Raw genomic sequence first — 21161 nt, forward strand, 5'->3', positions numbered from 1 at the left:
CAAGAAAGGGGCATCCAGTGAAGAACAAACACTATTGTAAATACAACCCACATTTATTTATTTTCCCTTTTGTACTTTAGCTATTTGCACATCGTTACATTTGAAATTTCTTTCCCCTTTTGGATCTTGTGAGTGTAATATTTACTGTTCACTTTTTATTGTTTATTTCACTTTTGTTTATCCATTTCACTTACTTTGGCAATGTAAACATATGTTTCCCATGCCAATAAATACCCTTGAATTGAATTGAGAGAGAGAGAGAAAGAGAGTGTGGAAACAATATTTTAGATTCATATTTAGAGAAACATTCATATGGTCCTAGTAACTAAGTTATTACTTTTTGATAAACAATTGTTTTTTTATTGAATCACAATCTATACAGTCAATTAGAATTATTAAGCATACCTCCAACAATATAGGGACAACATATTTTCTCTATGCTTTGCCCTCTCTCACAACTACAGAATCATATCAGATAGAAACGCACCCATATAATAATATATTACATGAACACACCCATGAACACAATTCTGCGCTCCAGTTGGTTTAGTAATGGCGTGTTCATGTTATAGGCTTTCCTATTGGCTAATGAGGGGTGAACATAGTGCGCAAGCTGCGAGGGCTGGTTGATTGACATGGCTCCCGCCACCCTGGCTGTTACTACAGTCAACCTTTCATCTTCTTATCCAATATGCATTTTTGTGTATTTTAAAATAAACTTTGCTGTTGTAGGCCTACATTTGTTAACTACGTGAAAGTAATTAGAAAAATACATAGGAGAAGATGTAAGATGAATGTACAAGTAACTGTTTCTTCTTCATGTTTCCTAAATTCTAGAGAGGATAGCCTAATTATTGGTGCAACCATTATTAAACATTATTCCAAAATAATACCAGCCAGTGACTGGTGAGGTATTTATCTCTGTCTCCCCTGTGCTGTTTTCTCATAAAACCCCAGTGTCAGTCCCCCGCAATAATTATCTTCAGTACCGCTCTATACCCACATTGGATTATAGCGTCACTGTCCGGTACAGGGCATCAATCATCCGATGCAAGGGACTCGACGCCGGTGAACAAACGAGTCACATTTAACAAGAGTTTGGACGGAATCTTTATGGGAAATGGGGTTACCAATACGAGAGAAGATTTGGACACGAAAATCTGTATTTTTTGGTGTCGGATTGACAACTTCCTTATCCATATTTGTTTGAAATCTCCCGGTCCAAATCACAGCAGTAGCACGCTAACGCGTTCCATCGCACTACATCTGTAGTTGTTGGTCGGTGACAAACTAGCTAACCTTAGCTGTAACCAGAATATGGATATTTTTGTAAATACAATAGAGATGATTGTGCGCGAGCATTTAGCTGCTTTTACGTTATGACCTGCTAACGTTAGTCCTGTATTGGAAATCTGACCGCTAAACCCATTCCTCTGTAGTCAGTGGTATCAAGGTGACGGATGGAAGTAGCTAAGCTAAAGCCACTGGACTTGTGAACCAGTGCAGATGAACTAACTATGGCTAATGCTATGTGCCGTGGAATGTTGTACGCTAGCTAGCGACACATTGAGTAACTAGCTAGCAGCTACCATGAATGATATTGTGTTAGCTAACTTACGACAGATGTTGGGTGTTATGTCGGCAATTAAATGTAATATGTAATGTATACCACGGGCTTACACCATGTATGTGGTTGGCCTCGTCCTTGTCAACCCCTGTGGTTGACACAAGTATCGGTTTTAAAAGCAAACAGCGGGATAAAAACGCTGTCACCGGGTAGTGGTGCTGAAAAGAAAGAACATATTTTCTGTCGCTAGCTCGCTACAGTACTGTAGCTATGGGAGCTAGCTAGCTATGTAGCTAGCAGCACATTATAGCTAGCTAACCCCCCCAGATTTTTATCAATGGTGTCTAATAAATTTTTATTCGCAATAATTCTATTATATGTGTATATAGGTGTACAGTCATTATTTTACTTTTTTGGCGGCGTTGTTTTAACTATTTTGGTTGCTATGGCATTTTTAAATGGACCAAGACTATTAGACTGGGCGAATTCACCTCCTCATCTTCAATTCAACAAATACGTCCTGACTGGATACCGACCAATATCTTCTGTCCAAGACTGTATAAGAAGCCTTTTTTATATGCACAACGAACTGGGAAACATATACACACATGGTGAGTTTAAATATTTTGAGATGAAGATAACTTGCTGGCTGGCTAGCTAAATTTCTCTAGAAATAAATGAGTGGGTTTGCTAGCTAGCTAGCAACAGAGCAGTGCAAATCTTGCCTGGGTGAAGGCTTTGCTATGGAGCGATTTCAGTGCCAACAGAAACGATTTGAATTCAATATTTTTGTATTAAGATATTATTATTGAAGTTATTGAATTCATGAATTGCACTTGTATTTCATGATTTGAAACTGAATTGAATGAATATTGCATTCCATTTTAAAATTCAATTTCAATTGCATTAAATATTCAAATACAATATGTATATATTCAATTTAAATATGGTATATATTGCTTTCGTTGTCTGTGTATTAAGTTTACAAAATATAATTTCAAGTTTAGCAAAGTTTCATATATTCAACTTCTCAGATGCATTCAGATTCACTTTTCAAATTCAGTTCTTTAAATTCAGATTCAAAACTAGAGACATCATCCTAGTACTTTGCTAGCAAGGAATGGTAGAAAATAACAGATAGAATCACACGCTCCAGGGTTCTCTCCAGGATATTTTAACAAGGTGGTGCTGCAGAGTACGGTTGAGGGGAGGCCTAGAGCAGGGCAGTGACCCCCTTTGGACTCAGAGATTTTTACATTTTTAACACGTGTAAGTGCCATTTCCTCCAATCTAAAGCAAAAAATACTCTATTAAATGCTAACAAAAAAATATGTTTTTTACATAGTGGTGCAGCCAGTCTACAAGGTGGCGCAGCACCCCACTTACATTGGGGAGAACCATGCGCTCTGTGTTAAACAGGTTTCAGGTGTTTTCTAAAGCCAATGTGTCATGTTGAATTTATCTTCTTCCAATGAATTTGGCTCTAGCATTTGAACTCTTTGGGCTATAAGCTATTATGACCCCTTTGCTGAAAGCTAAAACTTGGAACATGGATGTGGTTTCTGTGACCATGCTTATGTGATGAGAACCTTGCCTGAGATCTGAAGAAGTGTTAGTTTGACATGTTAGACATATTAGTTTCAAGTCTCCGGCAAGGGTACTCATTATAATGTGACTGACTGGGTGAAGACTTTGTTAACCTGCTGAGCTAAAGCCTAGGCATTGGTCCTGTGACTTGGATGGGTCTCTTCGAGGAGGAGGTCAAAGGGGGGGTGAAGTGTAACAGGTGGTTCATGATGAGTACTCTGAGACCTGAAAAGTTGCATTGTCTGGCACACAGGAGACCTGGGTTAGAACCTAATCATGTCTTCCGGTCTCAGGCAAGGTTGTTCATCACAGGCATGGATCACCAAACCACCGCTGTTGTGCTCTCATTAAATGTGGTAAACAGATTCTTATGCTTTTGTTTGCCACAGAAAGTGTTGTTCTATAGTAGGCCTGAGTTCGAACCCAGTCAGTTATATTGGTGCCGTGAGTATGAGGTCAAAGGTGGGTGAAATGTAACCGAGATCCACACTCTTTTAATGAGTAACCTTTATTTTTTATTGAACCTTTATTTAACTAGGCAAGTCAGTTAAGAGCAAATTCAATTTTTTACAATACTGAGCCAATTGTGCACCGCCCTATGGGACTCCAAATCACGGCCAGATGTGATTCAGCCTGGATTTGAACCAGGGATTGTAGTGCTGCCTCTTGCACGCGATGCAGTGCCTTAGGCCCATGCGCCACTCAGGAGCCCTTGCTGGAGACTTGAAGACTTGTTAGCTTCCTGAACTCATCCATATGGGATTTAGCTAAGTGGGCTAACACAGTCTTATGACATGCTGGAGACCCGGTTTGAACCCAGTCAGTCACAAGAGCAAGATTAAATAGGGAGTGGAAAAGCTATCCTCAGAAGGGCTATGACAGGGCAATTCAACTATATTCTTATGGGGGCCAAAATGCATTTATTTTTGTCACACTATTACGTGTCCTGTGTGTCCTGTGTGCATCATAGAGGGGAACAGAAGGAACAACAATATTCAAGAGAGTCTTAGAGAGTCCCATTCAGGAATGGGGTCATAATAGCTTATAGCCAAAATGGTACACATATTAGAGCCAAATTAATCTGAAGAAAATAAATGAAACATGCCACATTGGCTTCAGAAACCGCCGGAACCCTGTTCAACCTGTAGAACGTTTGATTCAATCTGTTAACTTCTACCATTCCTTGCTGACAAAGTACCAGGATGTTGCCTCTGGTTTTGAATATGAATTTAGAGAACTGAATTAGAAAATGTATTTAATTCAATTGAAATTAAACTTTAAAACTATTAATTAAATTCAGTTTTCAATCATGAAATACAAGTTCAATTTATTTATTCAATGATTCAATTTGTGTATTACAAATTTTAAATTTTTTAATTCAAAATACAGTTTCTGTTGGCACTGAAGTCGCTCTGTACTGTGACCAGTGACAGCAGCCATGGAAAGGGTTAGCAAGCAGCTTGCTATTGTAGTTAGTTGAATCACAGTAAGTTGCCATAGGCAAAACCAAAGACAAATCTCATCACCAGCTGATGACTAATATAATAAGCTTTATGTAAAGTTTTGGTTGCACTTGGTAGTATGTTACAGCACAGAATAAACTGGTAATAACGTGGTAATTATGTCAGAAAGTATGGTAACAAGTTTTGGATATTCACAATGAATTTGCCCACATACTCTTATAATTTCAGTATATGTGTTGGGCAGAGAAGGAGAAGGCTGTCTGTGTCTCTAAAAATCCTCTTCATTTTCAGATTGAAGTGACCAAGATTGCATATGAAACCATGGTCTCTAGCATAGGATTCTTGATGACCTCAAGTGAAGTCAACTTGCTACGGTATAAAGGATGCTTGTGTACCAATGGAGTGTTGAGTTTTAGTGTCAGCCAACTCCTTCCATTTTACTTACAGCACACCCTGTCAACAGTCAGTTGAACAGACAGGATTAGTGATCACCAGGGCAGGGGGGAATTTATTCCTGAAAGGAAGAGGAATCCTTTATTAAGACCAGGAATGATTGATTGATTGGCAGGCAGCTTAGCCTCTCCCTTACTATGCAATTTGTCATTCAGAGAAAGTAATTAAAAGAAAAAGGATGTTCAGAGAAAAAGGTTTGTCATTCAGTGAAAAAGGTTTGTCATTCAGAGGAAAAGGTTTGTCATTCAGAGGAAAAGGTTTGTCATTCAGAGGAAAAGGTTTGTCATTCAGAGGAAAAGGTTTGTCATTCAGAGAAAAAGGTTATTGCAATATTCTTGCAGCATAATAGCATTCAGAAAATAGGCTACATAAATACGGATGTATGACTCATTGGGTCTCATTGGGTAAAAGCGTCTGCTAAATGGTATATATTTATATATTTCAAGTTGGTGAAGTCACACAGGTCCCATTTTTAGTAATATATGGCACCTGAAAACCAAATAAGATCACACAAATGGAGTCCACATGCTACATTTGCACAATAGGTTCAACAGCTGGAATACTTTTGGATAGAAACACGCAACTCCTGTCTAAAGAGTAGCAATCATACTTTGGACCGCTTAGGCTGTGTTTACACAGGCAATCCAATTATATTTTTTACACTAATTGTTTTTTTGGCCAATCAGATCAACGCTGAAAAATATCTGATGTGATTGGTCAAAAGACCAATTAATGGAAAACCCCCAGAATTGGGTTGCCTGTGTAAACGCAGCCTTAGAGAGCCTGTCCAGTTGTACTGTTCAGTAGTGCTGAGCGGGGTATGGAGGGAGGGGTGCAGAAGAGATCACACTCAAAATAGATGTTAGACAGGAGGCTGGTGGGAGGAGCTATAGGAGGACGGGCTTATTGTAATGGCTGGAATGGAATAAATGGAACGGTATCAAACATGGAAATCACATGTTTGATTCTATTCCATTTATACCATTCCAGCCAATACAATGAGCCTGTCCTCCTATAGCTACTCCCACCAGCCTCCTCTGGTGTTGGATTGAATTGGCTGTATCACCTGGCCAGGACAAATTATTTTACATTCGGAAAAGCAGAGTGAGCGAAAGATCGGGAAGAATTTTGCTCAACAAGCACATCCCAATAGCCTAAGTGAAGCAACCTAAAACACATCTCTGTAGTTTAAGGGTAATTCCATGGTAACGGAATTACGCTGCGATTTTTCACAGGAAAGAACTGTGATCTTTGCATCTGCACTGTTTTTCCAGTAAATGTTTTAATTGTATTTAATGTGCAGGGATCTCCCAAAGAACGTAAGAGAGAAAAAAACAGTGCCTTCAGAAAGTATTCATACCCCTTGACTTATACCTCTTTTTTTTGGTTACAGCCTGAATTCAAAATTGATTAAAACATTTTTTATCTCATCCATCTACACACAATACCCCATAATGACAAAGTGAAAACATGTTTTAAACATTTTTGCAAATGTTTTGAAAATTAAATGCAGAAATATCTCATTTAAATAAGTATTCACACCCATGAGTCAATACTTTGCAGAAGCACCTTTGGCGGTGATTACAGTTTTGAGTCGTCTTGGGTATGTCTGTATCAGCTTTGCACATCTGAATTTTTTTTTTTTTCGCAAGTTCTGTTAAGTTAGATTGGGAGTGGTGGTGAACAGCAATCTTAGTCTTTCCACAGATTTTCAATAGGATTAAAGCATTCCAGCGTTGCTTTGGCTGAATGTTTGAGGTCATTGTCCTGTTGGAACGTAAATCTTCTCCCCAGTCTAAGGTCGTTTGCACTCTGAAGCAGGTTCTCATCAAGGATTTGCCTGTATTTGGCTCCATTCATTGTTCCCTCTATCAGTCTCCCAATCCCTGCAGCTGTGCAGCATGTCCATAGCACCATGCTGCACAGTAGGGATGGTGTTAGACGGTTGATGTTCTGTGCCTGGTTTTCTCCAGACATAGCGCTTTGCATTCAGGCCAAATAGTAAAATTTGTCTCATCAGACCACAGAATATTTTGCCTTTTGCTATCAGTCTTTCACATGCATTTTTGCAAACTCCAGGCATGCTGTCATGGCTTTTTCTCAGAAGTGGCATCTGTCTGAACACTTTCCCTTAAAGTGCTGTAGAGACTGTTGTCCTTCTGGCAGGTTTTCCCATCTCAGCCAAGGAACTCTGTAGTTCTGTCAGTGTTCATTGGGTTCTTGGTCACCTCTCTGACCAAGGTCCTTCTTGCCCGGTTGTTCCGTTCGGTCTGAATGCAGAGTCTGGGTAGTTCCATATCTTTTTTTATTTCCAAATGATGGAGACCACTGTGCTCATGGAAACTTTGAACACTCTACAAGTTGTTGTATACCTTCCCCAGATATGTGCCTCATCACAATCTTGGACATGTACTAGTTCCTTGGACTTCATGGGATAGTTTCAGCTCTGACATATATAGACAGGTGTGTTTCTTTCTAAATCATGTCCAAAAATTAGAATTGGCAACAGGTGGACTCCAATCAAGTTGTAGTGACATCTCAAGGATGATCAAAGGAAATTGGATGAATCTGAACTCAAGTTGGAGTGTCAAAGCAAAAGAGTGTGAATACTTATGTAAATGAGATATTACTGAATTTCATTTTCAATAAATTTGCAAAAATCTTGAAAAAAAATAGGTTTTCACTTTGTCGTTATAGGGTATTGTGTGCAGATGGGTGAGAAAATGCATCTATTTAATAAAATTAGAATTCTGTCTGTAACAACAATATGTGGAATAAGTGAAGGGGTAATACATTTACATTTAAGTCATTTAGCAGACGCTCTTATCCAGAGCGACTTACAAATTGGTGCATTCACCTTATGATATCCAGTGGAACAACCACTTTACAATAGTGCATCTAACTCTTTTAAGGGGGGCGGTGGGGGGGGGTTAGAAGGATTACTTTATCCTATCCTAGGTATTCCTTAAAGAGGTGGGGTTTCAGGTGTCTCCGGAAGGTGGTGATTGACTCCGCTGACCTGGCGTCGTGAGGGAGTTTGTTCCACCATTGGGGTGCCAGAGCAGCGAACCGTTTTGACTGGGCTGAGCGGGAACTGTACTTCCTCAGAGGTAGGGAGGCGAGCAGGCCAGAGGTGGATGAACGCAGTGCCCTTGTTTGGGTGTAGGGCCTGATCAGAGCCTGAAGGTACGGAGGTGCCGTTCCCCTCACAGCTCCGTAGGCAAGCACCATGGTCTTGTAGCGGATGCGAGCTTCAACTGGAAGCCAGTGGAGAGAGCGGAGGAGCGGGGTGACGTGAGAGAACTTGGGAAGGTTGAACACCAGACGGGCTGCGGCGTTCTGGATGAGTTGTAGGGGTTTAATGGCACAGGCAGGGAGCCCAGCCAACAGCGAGTTGCAGTAATCCAGACGGGAGATGACAAGTGCCTGGATTAGGACCTGCGCCGCTTCCTGTGTGAGGCAGGGTCGTACTCTGCGAATGTTGTAGAGCATGAACCTACAGGAACGGGTCACCGCCTTGATGTTAGTTGAGAACGACAGGGTGTTGTCCAGGATCACGCCAAGGTTCTTAGCACTCTGGGAGGAGGACACAATGGAGTTGTCAACCGTGATGGCGAGATCATGGAACGGGCAGTCCTTCCCCGGGAGGAAGAGCAGCTCCGTCTTGCCGAGGTTCAGCTTGAGGTGGTGATCCGTCATCCACACTTATATGTCTGCCAGACATGCAGAGATGCGATTCGCCACCTGGTTATCAGAGGGGGGAAAGGAGAAGATTAATTGTGTGTCGTCTGCATAGCAATGATAGGAGAGACCATGTGAGGATATGACAGAGCCAAGTGACTTGGTGTATAGCGAGAATAGGAGAGGGCCTAGAACAGAGCCCTGGGGGACACCAGTGGTGAGAGCACGTGCTGCGGAGACAGATTCTCGCCACGCCACCTGGTAGGAGCGACCTGTCAGGTAGGACGCAATCCAAGCGTGGGCCGCGCCGGAGATGCCCAACTCGGAGAGGGTGGAGAGGAGGATCTGATGATTCACAGTATCAAAGGCAGCCGATAGGTCTAGAAGGATGAGAGCAGAGGAGAGAGAGTTAGCTTTAGCAGTGCGGAGCGCCTCCGTGACACAGAGAAGAGCAGTCTCAGTTGAATGACTAGTCTTGAAACCTGACTGATTTGGATCAAGAAGGTCATTCTGAGAGAGATAGCAGGAGAGCTGGCCAAGGACGGCACGTTCAAGAGTTTTGGAGAGAAAAGAAAGAAGGGAAACTGGTCTGTAGTTGTTGACATCGGAGGGATCGAGTGTAGGTTTTTTCAGAAGGGGTGCAACTCTCGCTCTCTTGAAGACGGAAGGGACGTAGCCAGCGGTCAAGGATGAGTTGATGAGCGAGGTGAGGTAAGGGAGAAGGTCTCCGGAAATGGTCTGGAGAAGAGAGGAGGGGATAGGGTCAAGCGGGCAGGTTGTTGGGCGGCCAGCCGGCCGTCACAAGACGCGAGATTTCATCTGGAGAGAGGGGGGAGAAAGAGGTCAAAGCACAGGGTAGGGCAGTGTGAGCAGAACCAGCGGTGTCGTTTGACTTAGCAAACGAGGATCGGATGTCGTCGACCTTCTTTTCAAAATGGTTGACGAAGTCATCCGCAGAGAGGGAGGAGGGGGGAGGAGGGGGAGGAGGATTCAGGAGGGAGGAGAAGGTGGCAAAGAGCTTCCTAGGGTTAGAGGCAGATGCTTGGAATTTAGAGTGGTAGAAAGTGGCTTTAGCAGCAGAGACAGAAGAGGAGAATGTAGAGTGGAGGGAGTGAAAGGATGCCAGGTCCGCAGGGAGGCGAGTTTTCCTCCATTTCCGCTCGGCTGCCCGGAGCCCTGTTCTGTGAGCTCGCAATGAGTCGTCGAGCCACGGAGCAGGAGGGGAGGATCGAGCCGGCCTGGAGGATAGGGGACATAGAGAGTCAAATGATGCAGAAAGGGAGGAGAGGAGGGTTGAGGAGGCAGAATCAGGAGATAGGTTGGAGAAGGTTTGAGCAGAGGGAAGAGATGATAGGATGGAAGAGGAGAGAGTAGCGGGGGAGAGAGAGCGAAGGTTGGGACGGCGCGATACCATCCGAGTAGGGGCAGTGTGGGAAGTGTTGGATGAGAGCAAGAGGGAAAAGGATACAAGGTAGTGGTCGGAGACTTGGAGGGGAGTTGCAATGAGATTAGTGGAAGAACAGCATCTAGTAAAGATGAGGTCAAGCGTATTGCCTGCCTTGTGAGTAGGGGGGGAAGGTGAGAGGGTGAGGTCAAAAGAGGAGAGGAGTGGAAAGAAGGAGGCAGAGAGGAATGAGTCAAAGGTAGACGTGGGGAGGTTAAAGTCACCCAGAACTGTGAGAGGTGAGCCATCCTCAGGAAAGGAACTTATCAGGGCGTCAAGCTCATTGATGAACTCTCCAAGGGAACCTGGAGGGCGATTAAATGATAAGGATGTTAAGCTTGAAAGGGCTGGTAACTGTGACAGCATGGAATTCAAAGGAGGCGATAGACAGATGGGTCAGGGGAGAAAGAGAGAATGTCCACTTGGGAGAGATGAGGATCCCAGTGCCACCACCCCGCTGACCAGAAGCTCTCGGGGTGTGCGAGAACACGTGGGCAGACGAGGAGAGAGCAGTAGGAGTAGCAGTGTTATCAGTGGTAATCCATGTTTCCGTCAGTGCCAAGAAGTCGAGGGACTGGAGGGAAGCATAGGCTGAGATGAACTCTGCCTTGTTGGCCGCAGATCGGCAGTTCCAGAGGCTGCCGGAGACCTGGAACTCCACGTGGGTCGTGCGCGCTGGGACCACCAGGTTAGAGTGGCGGCGGCCACGCGGTGTGAAGCGTTTGTATGGTCTGTGCAGAGAGGAGAGAAGAGGGATAGACAGACACATAGTTGACAGGCTACAGAAGAGGCTACGCTAATGCAAAGGAGATTGGAATGACAAGTGGACTACACGTCTCGAATGTTCAGAAAGTTAAGCTTACGTTGCAAAAAATCTTATTGACTAAAATGATATAGTACTGCTGGCTGGTGAAGTAGGCTAGCTAGCAGTGGCTGCGTTGTTGACTTTGTTTGAAAGTGTAGCTGGCTAGGTAACCTCGATAATTACTCTAAACTACACAATTATCTTGGATACAAAGACAACAAAGACAACTATGTAGCTAGCTAACACTACGCTAATCAAGTCATTCCGTTGTAATGTAATAGTTTCTACAGTGCTGCTATTCGGTAGAAGTTGGCTAGCTAGCAGTGTTGACTAGGTAGGAGAACGGCAACGCGGCGGACGAAAATAGCTGGCTAGCTAACCGATATTACTCTAAACTACACAATTATCTTAGATACAAAGACAGCAAAGACAACTATGTAGCTAGCTAACACTACACTAATCAAGTCGTTCCGTTGTTCCGTTGTAATGTAATAGTTTCTACAGTGCTGCTATTCGGTGGCTAGCTGGCTAGCTAGCAGTGATGACTACGTTACGTTACGTTAGAAGGACGAAAATAGCTGGCTAGCGAACCTCGAAAATTACTCTAAACTACACAATTATCTTTGATACAAAGACGGCTATGTAGCTAGCTAAGATCAAACAAATCAAACCGTTGTACTGTAATGAAATGAAATGAAATATAATACTACCTGTGGAGCGAAGCGGAATGCGACTACTCGCTCCAACCCGGAAGTTATATAAGTATGAATACTTTCTGAAGGCACTTACACTCAGTGGCCAGTTTATTAGGTACACCCATCTAGTACCGGGTCAGACCCCCTCTTGCTTCCAGAACAGCCTGAATTCTTCAGGGCATGGATTCTACAAGGTGTGGTTGGTGTTCAAACATGGCTCAATTGGTAACAAGGAACTTAACGTGTGCCAGGAAAACATTCCCCACACCATTACACCACCGCCACCAGCCTGTACTGTTGACAGCAGGCAGGATGGAGCCATGGACTCATGCAGCTTAGGCCAAATCCTGACTCTGCCATCAGCATGACATAACAGCAATCGTGATTAGTCGGACCAGGAAAAGTTTTTCCATTCCTCAGTTGTCCAGTGTTGGTGATCACGTTCCCATTGGAACCTCCTCTTCTTGTTTTTAGCTGATAGGAGTGGAACCCGGTGTGGTCGTCTGCTGCATTAGCCCATCTGTGACAAGGACCGACGAGTTGTGCGTTCCGAGATGCCGTTGTACTGCGCCGTTATTTGCCTGTTTGTTGGCCTGCCTGTTCGCTTGCATGATTCTTGCCATTCTCCTTTTGACCTCTCTCATCAACAAGCTGTTTTCGCCCACAGGGCTACGCTGGCTGAATGCTTTTTGTTTGTCGCACCGTTCTCAGTAAACCCTAGACACTGTCATGCGTGAATTTTTTTATTTTTATTTTATTTTTATTTAACCTTTATTTAACCAGGTAGGCAAATTGAGAACACGTTCTCATTTACAATTGCGACCTGGCCAAGATAAAGCAAAGCAGTTCGACACATACAACAACACATAGTTACACATGGAGTAAAACAAACATATAGTCAATGATACAGTGAAAAAAAAAATAAGTCTATATACAATGTGAGCAAGTGAGGTGAGATAAGGGAGGTGAAGGCAAACAAATATATGTATAAATAAATAAAAATATAAAAAGGCCATGGTGGCGAAGTAAATACAACACAGCAAGTAAAATAAAAACTAAAAACACTGGAATGGTTGGTTTGCAGTGGAAGAAAGCGCAAAGTAGAGACAGAAATAATGGGGTGCAAAGGAGCAAAATAAATAAATAAATACAGTAGGTAAAGAGGTAGTTGTTTGGGCTAAATTATAGATGGGCTATGTACAGGTGCAGTAATCTATGAGCTGCTCTGACAGCTGGTGCTTAAAGCTAGTGAGGGAGATAAGTGTTTCCAGTTTCAGAGATTTTTGTAGTTCGTTCCAGTCATTGGCAGCAGAGAACTGGAAGGAGAGGCGGCCAAAGGAAGAATTGGTTTTGGGGGTGACCAGAGAGATAAACCTGCTGGAGCGCGTGCTACAGGTAGGTGTTGCTATGGTGACCAGCGAGCTGAGATAAGGGGGGACTTTACCTAGCAGGGTCTTGTAGATGACCTGGAACCAGTGGGTTTGGCGACGAGTATGAAGCGAGGGCCAGCCAACGAGAGTGTACAGGTCGCAGTGGTGGGTAGTATATGGGGCTTTGGTGACAAAACGGATGGCACTGTGATAGACTGCATCCAATTTATTGAGTAGTGTTTTGGATGCTATTTTGTAAATGACATCACCGAAGTCGAGGATTGGTAGGATGGTCAGTTTTACAAGGGTATGTTTGGCAGCATGAGTGAAGGATGCTTTGTTGCGGAATAGGAAGCCAATTCTAGATTTAACTTTGGATTGGAGATGTTTGATGTGAGTCTGGAAGGAGAGTTTACAGTCTAACCAGACACCTAGGTATTTGTAGTTGTCCACATATTCTAAGTCAGAGCCGTCCAGAGTAGTGATGTTGGACAGGCGGGCAGGTGCAGGCAGCGATCGGTTGAAGAGCATGCATTTAGTTTTACTTGTATTTAAGAGCAATTGGAGGCCACGGAAGGAGAGTTGTATGGCATTGAAGCTCGCCTGGAGGGTTGTTAACACAGTGTCAAAAGAAGGGCCAGAAGTATACAGAATAGTGTCGTCTGCGTAGAGGTGGATCAGAGAATCACCAGCAGCAAGAGCGACATCATTGATGTATACAGAGAAGAGAGTCGGTCCAAGAATTGAACCCTGTGGCACCCCCATGGAGACTGCCAGAGGCCCGGACAACAGACCCTCCGATTTGACACACTGAACTCGATCAGAGAAGTAGTTGGTGAACCAGGCGAGGCAATCATTAGAGAAACCAAGGCTGTCGAGTCTGCCGATGAGGATGTGGTGATTGACAGAGTCAAAAGCCTTGGCCAGGTCAATGAATACGGCTGCACAGTATTGTTTCCTATCGATGGCGGTTAAGATATCGTTTATGACCTTGAGCGTGGCTGAGGTGCACCCATGACCAGCTCTGAAACCAGATTGCATAGCGGAGAAAGTATGGTGGGATTCGAAATGGTCGGTAATCTGTTTGTTGACTTGGCTTTCGAAGACCTTAGAAAGGCAGGGTAGGATAGATATAGGTCTGTAGCTGTAGAAGGCCGGCCATTTCTGAGATACTGGACAGTCGTACCACGCTCAAAGTCGCTTATGTCATCCTAGCGATCAATCAAACAGTAACTGGATGCCTGTTTGCCTGCCACATGACTCACTGTCTGTAGGACGAAACCATTTAAAAAATCAATTTTTATTACTTACTTTGTTATCATAAGGCCATTGTTTGCTCTAGATTGCAGGAAATTGCAGTTACAGGTGTTCATAAATCTTGGCTGTACTCTGCAGCACCTCCTTGTTAAAAATTCCTGGGGAGAACCCTGGTGTGTAAGTTGTTCAAAGTAGTCATTGTACATAGTTGTTTTTTGCTTGCCATACAGTCTCTGTGTAATTCTGTTACCGTGGAATTGCCCTGTAGTGCAGCAGTAATTGTTGCTGAAGCTAAACAAGAGCTTGTGGAAGGTGAAAAAAGGTGTATGCAGTAGCGCTATGCCGTATTGCTAATGTGATTGGAAATTCATAACACATTTGACATTTGTCATTTCATTGGAATAGAATAATAGGTGAAAATAAACTATCCAGTACAGTAGTGCAAACTGCAAGCGTTTTGTATTGGTAAATCTGGTGCTAGTTGTCAGCAAGATTTAGGCCTAATTGACCGAACCCTGTTTATCCCCTTCACCCCTCCCTGACAGGTATCCCTCTGCTCTGCTTCCTGTTCCTCATCCCGCTCAACTTCCCCTGGTCCCAGATCAGTGTGACATGGCTGGGTGTGGTCCACTTCCTGGCCTGCCTGTCCCCCCAGCTGGGCTCTGTGCTCTACCACCTCTTCATGAACCATGAGGGAGGAGAGCCTGTCTACCACACCCTTCTCACCCTCGACATGTGTGGCATCTGCATGATCAACACACTGGGTAAGCAGAGGGGCTTCTGGGTAGCAACTAAAAGCTCTCTACTCTCTCAATCTTTCTTTCTGTCACAATTCGTGTGTATAGGTGGCAGGGAAGTCAGGCGCAGGAGAATTAAACTTGGTAAAATTGAGTAATTTAATAAAACAAAACATAACTCCAAAACCATAAATACAAAATGAAACAAATTGGGTACGAGGACCCGTCACGCACCAAATACAAACAACACAGAACTAAACATAAAACAATCTCTGACAAAGACATGATGGGAAACAGAGGGTTAAATACACAACAGGTAATGAATGGGATTGAAACCAGGTGTGTAGGAAGACAAGACAAAACCAATGAAAAATGGATCAATGATGGCTAGAAGACCGGTGACGTCGACCGCCGAGCACCACCCGGACAAGGAGAGGCATCGACTTCGTGACACTTTCATTCTCTACCTTTTTATCTCCTTCTCTCCTTTCTTTCTCTTCCGGCCTTTTGTTTTCTGTGTACACTCTCTGGCGCACTCTTTTTGTGCAATCCATTTTTAATTTACATATAGGCAAATCATCTTGCGTATCCAATAACTAGTGGGTCGTTCCAGCAATTTGGTGCCTTTCAAGATGTGTAAAAAGTTTGATTTCACACTTTGTCATAAAGAGCACATACATAACCTAATAAAAATAAAAACATTTCCCCATCTCATAAAAAATGACTATAGTAAGTACCTATTAAGTGCCAAATAAAGTATTATTATTAAAAATTTATTTTGACAGGGAAGTCATCTATATATACAGTACCAGTCAAAAGTTAGGGCACACCTACTCATTCCAGGGCTTTTCTTTTTACTATTTTCTACATTGTAGAATAATAGTGAAGACATCAAAACTATGAAATAACACATATGGAATCATGTAGTAACCAAAAAAGTGTGAAACAAATGAAAATATATTTTATATTTGAGATTCTTCAAAGTAGCCACCCTGTGTGCATGATTCTCTGGGATGTGAATATTTGTTGTGGTGTAGTTTAATGACTAACAGCCTCTGACCTTGTGTGTTGTGTTTGCCTCAGGAGCGCTGCCCATCGTCTACAGCACCCTGCTGTGCTACCCCTTCACCCGCACAGTGGCTCTGCTCGTCTACATCCTGCTGTCCAGCTACGCTATCTACTCGGCCATCACGGCGCGGAGTAGCGTGCGGCGTCTGCGCTCCTTTGCCTGGCAGGCCCTGTTCCGCTTCTCCTTCTTCCTGCTGCGCTGGGTGGGCGTGGGCGGCGGCAGCCCCACCTCGCTGCAACACTTCCTCACCATGGACGCGCTGGCTGTACTGGGCGGGATCATCAACATCTCACGCATCCCAGAGCGCTTCCGCCCGGGCCTCTTTGACTACTGGTGCAACAGCCACCAGATCATGCACGTGCTGGTGGTGGGCTCCATCCTCTACCTGCACTGGGGTGTGCTGGACGACCTGCTCTGGATCAACAGCCACCACTGTCCCTCAGACTGAGCCCCACCCTGCCTGGAGGAGGACCAGCGGGGAACAGGGTTTAGGACCTCTGGGGGGGGGGGCTGTTTCAATAGGTAAGATGGGAGGTGTTCGTGAAGATGTGCATGGAAGGCCAGATAAAGTGTTTTACATAATAGGGATTGGTGCAGGCTTTGACACATGTGCACCTAGCAAGAATGTTCATACTGTATCTGTGTCCATCTTGCCATTATTCATGCGTTGCTATTTATATTAGGGAACACACACAAGGATTTGGATATTGGCTCAATGGTCAACACGCACACACACACACACACACACACGCACACACACACACACACACACACACACACACAGCAGAGGGTCTGTGGAGATTACACACAAAAAAGATTAAGGATTTGATATCAGAAATACACATAGAAATGTCTACAAAAAAAATCATGATATGCAAGTGAAGTTACACTTGAGCAATAGTTGATTTGCTGTTCACTTATCCTCATGTGTCAATTATCATTTCATCCTATGGCTTTTATCAAAGTGGATCCGTCAATGATGCATTCATTCTTTCTGAAGTATTTTTCAGATGTCATTCTATTGCAACCTATGCAGCACATAGCATATAAACTTTAGAACAAACACACACCGCACACACTCACAGCGTAGCATGCATACATGCTAGTAATGCACAAGTAATGCACAAAGCACTCCCAGACCCGTCACAGAGTCCTATGGAACTACTTGAGTTACTGTGTATTAGAGAGGATATTCTCCCTCTCATTGTTTCTTCCATGTTTATTTGTCTTTCTCCCTTCTCTCTGGCTTTGTCTGTCTCTCTGTGGTCAGGTATGGGTAACTGGGTATGGGTGAAGGGTATGGGTAACTGGGTATGGGTAACTGGGTATGGATAACTGGGTATGGGTGAAGGGTATGGGTAACTGGGTATGGGTGAAGGGTAACTGGTTATGGGTGAAGGGGTTCATTCCTTGGCTTGTTAGTGCTCATTTTGTTTGAAGTCATTTAACTGAGGAATTTCCTCATTTAACATTTGGTTTTGAATCCAGATTATTAGAATTAGTTCATGACCATTAAGTTAAAAAAATATATTTTGTTGTTGATTATTGTAATCATGTTTGGCACATACTGTAGTCAATGAAAAGGGCACATAGCGTCTTAAATGAAGATGCTTAAAACAGACAGGATGTCTCTCTTTATAATACCTGAACAATAGTTACATGACTGTGCAGGATGGATCTTGTTGACTGAAAAGGGAAGTTCTTCCACCAAACAGATACCAAATGTTTATTACGCTACAGCATTAGAGAGAGAGTTTGTGATGAGGGTTTTTTAAATTAGAATGCACTATTATTATTTGACTACTAGAAACCAGTAGGTTCCCCTGAGAGGGTGGAAATGGCCGACAGCTACGCTACTTTCTAGGCTTTTAACTGTCCGAGGCCAGATAATGATTTGGTATGATGCACTGCATTCTATGCCAAAGCTGGACATTATTACTACATAACATAGCCCAGTTTGACTCTTTGCACTTTGTTACCCTTAGAGAGGTACAGTACTGTAGTACCAAGCTGACCTGTGCCATATAGTATTTCATTAGACAACTGCAACCAAGCATGAATGAACCCCTAACCCTCTCACCATTTTCACAACCAGTAACCCTGAGAAACTATGTCTGGTTACTCACTTTTAAAGTAAAAATTGTTACCACTAGTTTCTGCACTGGCATTTGAGTTTATGCTCTGAGGAACAGTACAATGTTTACTTTTTGGATTACTTTTGTGTTTTATAGATTTTGTTCAACGATTGACTGTATGTGGAAGGTTGAGACCAAGCGTTTTGTTTTTTTAATCTGCTTTGCTCTGAGGGACCTTTTACCTAGTCGTCCCATGGACTAGTTAAGTTTGCATGTTTCTATGTAACATTGCACTTTTGTAACCTGGTGCACACACTCACACATACCCACACTAATTTCCACTTCACTCACAAGTTGCCAAATGATGTGTCGAGGGCCTCCGTTGTAGCACATACTTTGCTCACATTGAGTCAAGAGTGAGGGAGAATGTCCCAGCCTCTCCCACACAGGCCTCAGACTGCAACCCGACCCTGACTAGTGTTAAACCGTTTCTCAGCCCCCTTATGAAACCACCCCTGTCATGGTGAGTACATTACAGCCATGGCCCCTTGTATCGTCATACGCTGAAATTGTATTACAGTGCACTGAATGAAACTGATTATTAATGCATGTTAGTAGCTCTCAAACGGAAACTCATTGTCTCATACGAGGACTTTAACTTAGTATTAGCCAAATGCTTGTGCATTGTAACATATGACACGTCATGTGTCAGTCACTCCAGCTAAGAGCTTTACATGCTGTCAGGGCAGTGGACCATGAGTGTTAAGAGAGGAACATACTACATACAGTATATACTAATACAGGAATGTGAGGGACTAGAACAGAGGCAATACAACTATATCAAATAAACTGCACTGTTTATTTATTTTCAAAAGGGCTTTGGATCAAAGTGAAAACCAGTAATGAAACTTATTTAAAGTCCATGTAAATACATGGATGTATGTAGATTATATATACATACAGTGCAAACAGTATATAACGCTGATACTTTTTTATACATATATGTAAAGGGAAGAAAGCAGAAGTAGGAACCTGGAATTCAATATGTATGTCACCTCAGACAATGCTCTGTGTCCGAGGGAAAAGGGACCTGGTAAGAGAAACAGGCTGAGGGTGGTACTACTGTGTATTTAATATCAACCACATCCAACCTATTTACTCTAATATGTGAACCCAGATAAAACAGATTCTTTTCAGTTCTGTTGTAGAGATGGGTAACCGTGTGGGTTTTTGAGAGACCCAGGGTTTAAGAATGCTTTTGCTCGATTAAATGTAACCTCATAAAAATAAAAGATAGGGAAGATACAGGAGGGGGGGCATGTATGAATACCTCTGATTACAACTGGATATCTATGCATTATCAGATACAAATACATTTACACTGTCTGAAGTGGATGTGTGTTCAAGTGGTATGTTTCTCAACTGTCACAAAGAACAAAAAGGGCCAGTTCTCTACTCAAAGGGACTCCACCACCCTGGGTTTCCACTTCTCAGGGTGCTATAGCCGTAGCTGTTGCGTTGAGGCCAGGGGGTTCCTCTCTGAAACATGGCTTTTAGAGCTGCACACCACAGAGGCCACTGTGAGGTACTCCTGAACTGGGTAGGGGTCTGAGGGAAGGTAAGAGTCAGCAGTAGAAGTAGGGATTATTTAGGGATTCTTGGGGTGGGCTCTGATAAAACAAGGTGAAATGTATTTAAAGAGTGGTTGAGCAAAGAGTAAGACTGTGGAAACGGGAAGATGGGAGGGGAGGGAATAGTGGTGGGAGAAAGAACTGAAAACCATTTTTCAGAGATGGAACCAGGCCCACCAACAGTACCATTTTTCAGAGATGGAACCAGGCCAGCCAACGGTCATTGTTTTAGTCTGTATATTCTGATATTCTATGATGATAATGATGACATAATGTATGAAAACACTAACAAAATGTAACAGTTTTTTTTGTACACAGGTGCCAGCTAGCCTGTTTCTGACTATTTATAAAGGATTAACTGTCCACTATTGTTATACGATGATGATGACGATGATACTTATTATTATTAATACAATTACTCTGTGGATGGTTGGTACTAATTATGATACTGTCTGTACAGATAATGAAATGCCCTTTTCCTCTTGATGAAGGGAGCTTTATTGAGGGTCTGTCTGTTTCTCTTTGTCCTTGTCTTCGGTCTGTCTTGGTTTTTGTAAATGAATTGAATGACTGTTTATTTGTCCCCATCTGGTGGACATAACTCTGTAACGTTGCAGTCTATTGCAGGCATCATATTGTATCGTATAAAGGCTCACCGCCAACCGTTCTGTCTGGCAGAAGAAGCCCAGTTCTGATATTTTCACTAATTTATATTTTGACCAATCAACTCTGAAAAAGATCTGATGTGGTTAGTCAAAAGACCATTGGTGGAAAACAAATACCAGAATTAGACAGGCTGCTTTTACACAGGCAACGTGACTGACTGACATACTTACTACTCAACAGTGTTAACATGCTAGGAGTGACCAAACCCTGCATGTTCAGGGTTGCACAAACCAGTTATGAATGTATATTATGGACCCTGTATGTTTGAATATATGAGCTGTTTTAAGATCTCATACTTCATGTGTGAAATCTGTGTTTTAATGTGTTTTGTCTGTCCTGTTCCATGTCTGGGTGCAAGTTGCATCCTACTGTGCCTCATCGGCCCGCCTGTGTTCTTCTCACCAACGCTTCCGTTAATTTATGGCCATCTTGTATCTCCCTGTGTCTAGTTTCTCTACGTGTCCATCTGTAGTGTCTTGCATTATACAGACAGGCCCTCCCACTCCTCAGTCTCCAGCAACGATTGTGCAATAAACTGAAGTCTATATTTTTAAACCTGTCTCTGGCCTTCCATTCTGTCTTTGGTATCTCCTGTTCTGTTCTCTTGCTTGTTTTAATGGAGATGTTTTCATGGGGGTTGAGGGAGCAGGGTCTGGTTAAA

The 21161-nt window shown here is 43.1% G+C and overlaps 1 protein-coding gene across 1 annotated transcript; it reads left to right on the forward strand.

The window, feature by feature from the left end:
* The first annotated feature begins 997 nt into the window (after positions 1 to 997).
* Positions 998 to 21055, forward strand: paqr4a (progestin and adipoQ receptor family member IVa). Its single transcript, XM_071399765.1, has 3 exons — positions 998 to 2178; positions 14868 to 15086; positions 16143 to 21055. The coding sequence occupies exons 1-3, from the start codon at positions 1905 to 1907 to the stop codon at positions 16574 to 16576; spliced, it is 927 nt and encodes a 308-aa protein (XP_071255866.1). The 5' UTR covers positions 998 to 1904; the 3' UTR covers positions 16577 to 21055.
* Positions 21056 to 21161: the final 106 nt, after the last annotated feature.

The sequence above is a fragment of the Salvelinus alpinus genome, chromosome 1, assembly GCF_045679555.1.
Source record: "Salvelinus alpinus chromosome 1, SLU_Salpinus.1, whole genome shotgun sequence".
NCBI lineage: Eukaryota > Metazoa > Chordata > Actinopteri > Salmoniformes > Salmonidae > Salvelinus > Salvelinus alpinus.

Excerpts from the sequence above, each read along its gene's own strand:
- paqr4a (XM_071399765.1), top strand. The coding sequence starts at position 1,905 with ATGGTGTCTAATAAATTTTTATTCGCAATAATTCTATTATATGTGTAT. Across the intron at positions 2,179-14,867 it reads GGGAAACATATACACACATG|GTATCCCTCTGCTCTGCTTC; the intron begins GTGAGTTTAAAT and ends CCTCCCTGACAG. Across the intron at positions 15,087-16,142 it reads CTGCATGATCAACACACTGG|GAGCGCTGCCCATCGTCTAC; the intron begins GTAAGCAGAGGG and ends TGTTTGCCTCAG.